The sequence below is a fragment of the Colobus angolensis genome, unplaced genomic scaffold, assembly GCF_000951035.1.
Source record: "Colobus angolensis palliatus isolate OR3802 unplaced genomic scaffold, Cang.pa_1.0 Scaffold510, whole genome shotgun sequence".
Lineage (NCBI taxonomy): Eukaryota > Metazoa > Chordata > Mammalia > Primates > Cercopithecidae > Colobus > Colobus angolensis.
In genome coordinates this window covers 368,183-376,565 of record NW_012118600.1, presented here as the reverse complement: position 1 = coordinate 376,565, position 8,383 = coordinate 368,183, and the positions used below count along the sequence as shown (strand labels likewise).

Sequence of the window (8,383 nt, the reverse complement as noted above, 5' to 3'; positions counted from 1 at the left end):
GCCGGGCTTGTCCCGCGGGAAGCCCTACGCCTGCGGCGAGTGCGGGGAGGCCTTCGCGTGGCTCTCGCACCTCATGGAGCACCACCGCAGCCATGGCGGCCGGAAGCGCTACGCCTGTCAAGGCTGCTGGAAGACCTTCCACTTCAGCCTGGCCCTAGCCGAGCACCAGAAGACCCACGAGAAGGAGAAAAGCTACGCGCTGGGGGGCGCCCGGGGCCCCCAACCGTCCACCCGCGAAGCCCAGGCAGGGGCGAGGGCGGGCGGGCCCCCGGAGAGCGCGGAGGGCGAGGCTCTCCCCGCACCCGCAGAGGCGCAGAGGTGAGCGGCCCTGCCGGCCGTGAATCCCAGAGAGGCGTCGGGCCCTTCCCCGCCCCTGGGTGGCGGCTTCCTGTGGTGTCTGTGGACTCATCTGCCCGTGCCCCGAACCCGCCCCGGCGGCTAAGCGCTCCCAACGAGAAGGGTCCACGGGAAGCCCTCACCTCTGTAAACACCCTGGGCCAGCGCTCGCCTCCGAGGGGAGCCGCCGGTTTCCTGCAGCGGCAGAAGACCCCGCTTTCCTGCAGCCATTTAGTGCCGCCCCACGCTAGGTTATTTGACATTGTGCAGTGTAGAGTTGCCTTAAAGTGCGTGATCTGCCAGTGCTTTCTTCAAGTCACCCTTGCCCCGATTCCTCCTCTTCGCGCTCCCCAGGCTTGCTCAAGTGGAAATTTTGTCAACTGTTTAGCCTTTTCGTACTTGCGTGACGTCAACTTCACTTCTCATCTGCAAAAGCAGAAGCTGTTTCCTAGTTTACCTCACGTGTCTTTCTTTACCTGTATGGAGTAGCTCTCAGAGATCACAGAAATGCTTGCAGCATAAGGCAGGGTTTTCAGACCGTGGGTCCCAGCCCATTAGTTAAAACGGGAAATCAATTAGCAAGTGGCCACCAGCATTACACAGCAATGAATCGGAATAAAGAATGCATCATGTAGTAAAGGCAAATACTGTTTTGTGAAACTTTTCACCCATACATCTAAATGTGAGAACTGGTTGCAATGTAAGAGACGTATTTCTTGCTGGGAAGTTGTGATCAAAATAAGTTGAAAACGCCAATAAAGATCTGTCTGTCTGAGCAAAGGAGAGTAAACTCCTTGGGCTACATGAGGTGATCTTTTGATTGATTGTATTTATTCTCAGATTACAGCATTATTCCCATTGCTTGCGCATAAACTTAATTGCTCCCTACTCATAAACTTAACTGCTCCCTGTAGATACGGAAACTGGTGCCTCTTTTTCTGTCACTGTTTGAGCAGGCAGTCTGTTGTAATGACCCCCAAATCACAGAGGCTTAACATAATATTTATTCATGGGCTGAGCGCGGTGGCTCACACCTGTAATCCCAGCACTTTGGGAGGCCAAGGCAGGTGGATCATGAGGTCAGGAGTTTGAGACCAGCCTGGCCAACATGGTGAAACCCCGTCTCTACTAAAAATACAAAAAATTAGGCAGGCGTGGTGGTGCGTGCCTGTAATCCCAGCTGCTCGGGAGGCTGAGGCAGGAGAATCACTTGAACCTGGGAGGCAGAGGTTGCAGTGAGCTGAGATCGTGCCACTGCACTCTAGCCTAGGTGACAGTGTGAGACTCTGTCTCAGAGAAAAAAAAAAAATTTACTCACAGTTGATTGTCCTGTGTTGGTGTTGCTGTTGCTTATGTATTGGTTTGCACTCTGCTCCATACAGTGACTGAAGGATCCAGGCCCCATCCCTGTTGTAGCTCTGCTCTTCACTGTACCCTTGGAGCATGTGGGGAAGCCCACACCTGCTCACCTGGGAGATGACACACATCACTTCTACTCACATATCCTTGGAGAGAAATGATTCCATGGCCCCAGTCACTTAGAAGGGCCTGGGAACTGTCACCTGGAGTGCCTGTCTCTGCAACAGTCACTAAGTTTAGTTTCCCTCTTAGCCTATCCATCCTAACTAAACTCCAAGCTGAGTGTGGCTCTGGTAAGAAAAAGGCTAAAATGGGCGGGGCACGGTGGCTCACACCTGTAATCCCAGCACTTTGAGAGGCAGAGGCAGGTGGATCACCTGAGGTCAGGAGTTCAAAAGCAGCCTGGCCAACATGGTGAAACTCCGTCTCTACTAAAAATACAAAAAATGAGCTGGGCATGGTGGCGGGCACCTGTAATCCCAGCTACTCAGGAGGCTGAGGCAGGGAGGCGGAGGTTGCAGTGAGCCAAGATCGCACCACTGCACCACTGCCTGGGGGACAGAGCGAGAATCCATCTCATAAAAAAAAAAAAAAAAGAAAAAGGCTAAAATGTAGCTTCTCATTTCTCAGCCGAACCTGTGAGTTACCTTCTTGCACTGCCACAGGGAGCATCCCCTGAGATGTGTCCCACTCAGCTCTCAGGCTGTGGGTGATTGTCATTTGTTATTATAGGGCCCCACCCTCCAGCTTCAGTTTCCCATCTCCTGTCTCATTTAGTGCACAGCCAGATGTCTATGCCTTTTTTTTTTTTTAAGTTTTTTATTTGGAAATAATTACAAACATATTTTTAAAAGGCACAAGAATTAAAATAGTGCACAGATCATTCACACCCCCCCACCCAGAGCCACCTATTAACATTCGACCTGCTTACCTATGGCCTGCTTGTGTGCGCCTTCCACCAGCCCATCCAGGGTGCACGGTGTCCACATCCTCCTGTCAGTGAGGTTCTCTTTGCTCGCCTGGTTAGAGTGCAATTTTCCCACTGTATAGCTAACTGGGGCCAAAGGCAGAGGCTTACACCTGTGATCTCAGCACTTGCAAGGCTGAAGCTGGGCGGAGTTGTGCACACCTGACCTGCAGTCCCAGCTACTTGGGAGGCTGAGGTGGGAGGATGGCTTGAACCTAGGAGGTGGAGGTTGCAGTGAACTGAGATCGCACCACTGCACTCCAGCCTGGGTGACAGAGCAAGACCCTGTCTCAAAAAAAGAATATAGTTAACTTTTTCTCCTTTTAATGAATAAGAATCGGTGGGAAGGGACTTTAAGATCATGCAAATATCGCTGATCTTCAGTTGTCACAAAAAGATTAAAGACAATGCAAATATCCTGCTCCTCATCAAAACTTCCCCCTAAATTTGGCTTTCATTTCTCATTCTTGCCTGAATCCATCATTACCAGGGTGGTGATATTCCAACACCAGCCCTCCCTCCATGCTGACCAGCTGGCCCTCAGCATCCTACTGCCAGCCAGCACTCTTCTTCTCCCCAAGAATTGGTCTTTATTATTGGAATGGACTCGAGGATTTCTGTTTATTCAGTGGTTTATAACTAGCTGCTGATCTTATTTTGGTGCTCAAGTTGCCCTAGATGAGGCCAGTGAGACTCCCTTCAGTTGACTCCTGTATCCTCGTGACATGACCCCCCACTTTTTTTTTTAAGTGCTTATTTGCTTTTTGATGTAGTAGGATGTTCTAAGCCCATCTCCTTTCTACCCTTCCTCAGCCCTGAAATTGGCCATGTCTTCGAAGAACTGGTTCCTTTTAGTGGGTAACGGCATTAGAGACCAAGAGAGGGAGCCAGTTGAGGTGTCTCCTGCTGAGCTATGAAATATATGACTGCACACAGGCCCCACACAAAGGTGTGTCTGTGCACATGCACGTACGTATCCAGTAAGACCTCCAAGTCAATCCGTGACTCCCTCCAGTCCATATTTGTATGTGTCTTCTTTAACACTGAGAACCCTGACACCCCAAAATTCGGCATTTTACTAATTTGATGAATCTTAAAATAACTGTAATATAGTTTCAGAATTTCTTTTCCCAAACCACTACCAAAAGTGAACCGATTGAGGTTTTGGGATTTGTTTGCTGTTCCCCTACCACTACCACCCTGCCCAGGATATAAGGAGCACAAATGGATGTTTTATTAAGCTAGATATTTCCACTTGTTAACCTCAGGGGCAACTGGGCTGGTTCAGGCATTTGGGGCAGTGGGTCTCAGCTCCCATACAAAAGCGCAGCAACATGGACCAGCAAGAAAGACAGGTGGGGTGAGGCAGGAGAGGGTGGCTCAGGTCTGTCCAGTGGAGTTGGCAGGGATGGGACGTGTGCAAAAGGACACAGACTCTCTTGGGGGCAAGGGAAAGCCCCAGGCAGGCTGGCAGTGAAGAGGGGTAGAGTTCAGGGTGGGTTTATACAGGGTGTTGGAAGGTAGCTGTGTTCTCAATAAGTAGGAAAAGCAAATGAGAGATGGAAACCTGGAAAGGTGGGAATACATTTCAATGGGAAAATGCTTAAACACCCTCTGGTACGAGCTGAATTGTGTCCCCCACTAAATGTCAGACGTTGAAGCCTTAGCCCACAATCTGATATGTGGAGACAAGGCCTTTAGAGAGGTAAAGGCCTTTAGGGAGGTTTACACTGCTATAAAGGAATACCTGAGGGTGGGTAATTTATAAAGAAAAGAGGTTTATTTGGTTCACTGTCCTGCAGGCTGTTTAGGAAGCATAGTGTTGACATCTGCACTATGAAGAGGCCTCAGGAAACTTCCAATCATCGCAGAAGGCAAAGGGGAGCTGGTGCCTCACACAGTGAGAGAGAAAACAAGAGAGAGGGAAGGAGGTGCCAGGCTCCTTTAAATAACCATCTCTTGGGTGAACTCATAAAGTGAGAACTCACTCATTACCATGAGGACAGCACCAAGCCATTCAGGTGGGATCCACCCCACAGCCCACACACCCTACACCAGGCCCCACTCCAACACTGGGATCACATTTCAACGTGAGATTTGGAGGGGACAAATTCCAAACTATTGCACCAGCTTTCCTAATTTTTTTTCAGAAACACAATCGGAAGCCAAAGCATAGTTAATGCTCTACTTTCTATGATTCTTCCACCCAAGATGCAGTTTTGACTGCCAGTCACCAGAAATCCAACTCAAAATTGTATACAGTTTAGGTTGTTATTTACTTATTTTTTTTAGAAACACGGTCTGGAGTGCAGTAGTGAAACCACAGCTCACTGCAGCCTCAAATACCTGGGTTCAAGTGATAATCCTGCCTCAGCCTCCTGTGCAGCTGGGAGTACAGGCACACAATACCATGCCTGGCTAATTTTTTGTCTGTTGTAGAGATTGGGGTCTCACTATGTTGCCCAGGCTGCCCTTGAACTCCTGGGCTCGAGCAAGCCTCCCAAAGTGCTGGGATTACAGGCATGAGCCACCATGCCTAGCTGAGGGTATTATTTACTTGCTGTGAAAGACCAGGAGGCAAGGTCCAGCGTGGGGCCCCTGCTTGAACTGTAGATGAGCTTGGGCTTTGCCGTCTTCTCTGAATTGACTTTGTCCAGGATGGTCCTCTCTGTGCTTGCAGGTGGTAGGTAGTATACTTCTCCCTTTACATCCAGAAAGAGACACAACCTTTCCTTGCCAAAGAACCAGACCTTCCTGTCAGTCTCATGGCCGCACGCCCAGAAACTGTGGTCACTGTGTTAGGCCGTTCTTGTGTTGCTATAAAGAAATGCCTGAGATTGAGTAATTTATGAAAAAAAGAGTTTTAATTGGCTTATAGTTCTCCAGGCTGTACAGGAAGCAAGGCACTGGCATCTGCTCAGCTTCTGGGGAGGCCTCAGGAAGCTTTTACTCATGGTGGAAGGGCAAATAGGAGCAGACATATCACATGGCCAGAGGAGAAGAGAGTGTGGGGTACAGGGGGTGCCCGCACACTTAAAAAACCAGACCTCAGGCCGGCTATGGTGGCTTACTCCTGTAATCCCAGCACTTTGGGAGACCGAGGCGGGCAGATTACCTGAGGTCAGGAGTTTGAGACTAGCCTGGCCAACATGGTGAAACCCTGTCTCTACTAAAAATACAAAAATCAGCCAGGCGTGGTGGTGGGCACCTGTAGTCCCAGCTACTCAGGAGGCTGAGGCAGGAGAATGGCATGAACCCGGGAAGTGGAGCTTGCAGTGAGCCAAGATCGCGCCACTGCACTCCAGCCTGGGGGACAGAGCAAGACTCTGTCTCAAAAAAAAAAAGAAAAATCAAATTGATGGATGTAACCACAACTGACAGCTGATAACCAAAAACAGCCAATGCAATTTCTTTTCTTTTTTTTTTGAGATGGAGTTTCGCCCTTGTTGCCCAGGCTGGAGTGCAATCTCAGCTGAACGCAACCTCCATCTCCTGGGTTCAAGCGATTCTCCTGCCTCAGCCTTCCAAGTAGCTGGGATTACAGGCATATGCCACCATGCCTGGCTAATTTTTTGTCTGTTGTAGAGATTGGGGTCTCACTATGTTGCCCAGGCTGCCCTTGAACTCCTGGGCTCGAGCAAGCCTCCCAAAGTGCTGGGATTACAGGCATGAGCCACCATGCCTAGCTGAGGGTATTATTTACTTGCTGTGAAAGACCAGGAGGCAAGGTCCAGCGTGGGGCCCCTGCTTGAACTGTAGATGAGCTTGGGCTTTGCCGTCTTCTCTGAATTGACTTTGTCCAGGATGGTCCTCTCTGTGCTTGCAGGTGGTAGGTAGTATACTTCTCCCTTTACATCCAGAAAGAGACACAACCTTTCCTTGCCAAAGAACCAGACCTTCCTGTCAGTCTCATGGCCGCACGCCCAGAAACTGTGGTCACTGTGTTAGGCCGTTCTTGTGTTGCTATAAAGAAATGCCTGAGATTGAGTAATTTATGAAAAAAAGAGTTTTAATTGGCTTATAGTTCTCCAGGCTGTACAGGAAGCAAGGCACTGGCATCTGCTCAGCTTCTGGGGAGGCCTCAGGAAGCTTTTACTCATGGTGGAAGGGCAAATAGGAGCAGACATATCACATGGCCAGAGGAGAAGAGAGTGTGGGGTACAGGGGGTGCCCGCACACTTAAAAAACCAGACCTCAGGCCGGCTATGGTGGCTTACTCCTGTAATCCCAGCACTTTGGGAGGCTGAGGTGGGCGGATCGCAAGGTCAGGAGATCGAGACCATCCTGGCTAACACGGTGAAACCCCATCTCTACTAAAAATACAAAAACTGAGCCAGGCGTGGTGGTGGGCACCTGTAGTCCCAGCTACTCGGGAGGCTGAGGCAGGAGAATGGCATGAACCCGGGAAGTGGAGCTTGCAGTGAGCCAAGATCGCGCCACTGCACTCCAGCCTGGGGGACAGAGCAAGACTCTGTCTCAAAAAAAAAAAAAGAAAAAGAAAAGAAAAAAGAAAAAAAAAATATAATATCCTAGAGAGCCTGAAATGAGTAGGCACCTGTCATTCCAATTACCTAAAACAGCAGATCTTCCTAGCACATTTAGTTTCCTTGAGCATAAGATGCTACACAAGGATAGGAACACAGGGAAAGGCAGGAGAACACATGTAGTAAAGGGAAGGAGGACAGAACAGCTGACCAAACACCAAGCTGTTGAGCCGTACCAGTACAGCCACCAGCTGGCTACATGTGTCAAATGGGCACTTGAAATGTCACTATAGTGAACTCTGAGATGTGATGCAAGTATAAGATGCACACTAGGCCAGGCGTGGTGGCTCACACCTGCAATCCCAGCACTTTGGGAGGCTGAGGTGGGCGGATCACCTGAGGTCAGGAGATCAAGACCAGCCTGACCAACATGGGGAAACCCATCTCTACTAAAACTACAAAATTAGCCAGGCGTGGTGGCACATGCCTGTAGTCCCAGGCACCTGGGAGGCTGAGGCAGGAGAATCACTTGAACCTGGGAGGCGGAGGTTGCAGTGAGCCGAGAATGCGCTACTGCACTCCAGCCTGGGTGACAGAGTGAGACTCCATCTCAAAAAAAAAAAAAAAAAAGATGCACACTAGATTCTGAAGATGTCACGTAACAAAAAGGCGGCAAATATCTCAATACTTGTTTATATTGACATGTGAAACTGCTAACATTTGAGATATATAGGGTTAAACATTAGTTTCACCTGTTTCTTGCTTTTTCCTTCTGAGACAGTCTCTCTCTGTCACCCACGCTAGAGTGCAGTGGTGCAATCTTGGCTCACTGCTGCCTCCCAGGCTCAAGCAATTCTGGTGCCTCAGCCTCCTGAGTAGCTGGGATTACAGGTGCATGCCACTGCACCAGGCTAATTTCTGTATCTTTAGCAGAGACATGGTTTCACCATGTTGGCCAGGCTGGCCTCAACTGATCTGCCCACCTCAGCCTCCCAAAGTGCTGGGATTACAGGCATGAGCCACTGTGCCTGGCCCTCTTCTTTCTTTTTAAATCGGGCTACCAGAATATTTAAAGTTATTTATGTGACTTGCATTGTTTCAGTGAGAGAGTGCTGCTATGAAGCATGTACGCTGGCTTTCTCCAGTGGCTTTTATTTTTTTAGAGATGGTGTCTCGCTGTGTTGTCCAGGCTGGAGCACAGTGGCTATTCAATCCCACTGATGATCAGCATGGGAGT

General features: G+C 49.5%; 2 protein-coding genes across 4 annotated transcripts in view; one reads left to right on the top strand and one right to left on the bottom strand.

The window, feature by feature from the left end:
* The window catches only part of ZSCAN18 (zinc finger and SCAN domain containing 18), a 15,871-nt gene extending 14,730 nt beyond the window's left edge, over nucleotides 1–1,141 (top strand). For both annotated transcript variants that reach the window (XM_011960464.1, XM_011960463.1), the window contains one exon: nucleotides 1–1,141. This exon is cut by the window's left edge and continues 12 nt beyond it. In XM_011960464.1, the coding sequence (XP_011815854.1) occupies nucleotides 1–322 (322 nt within the window). In that variant the 3' untranslated portion in view covers nucleotides 323–1,141.
* Nucleotides 1–8,383, bottom strand: part of ZNF135 (zinc finger protein 135) — a 44,388-nt gene that overhangs the window by 24,365 nt on the left and 11,640 nt on the right. The gene's annotated exons all lie outside the window — the stretch shown is intronic.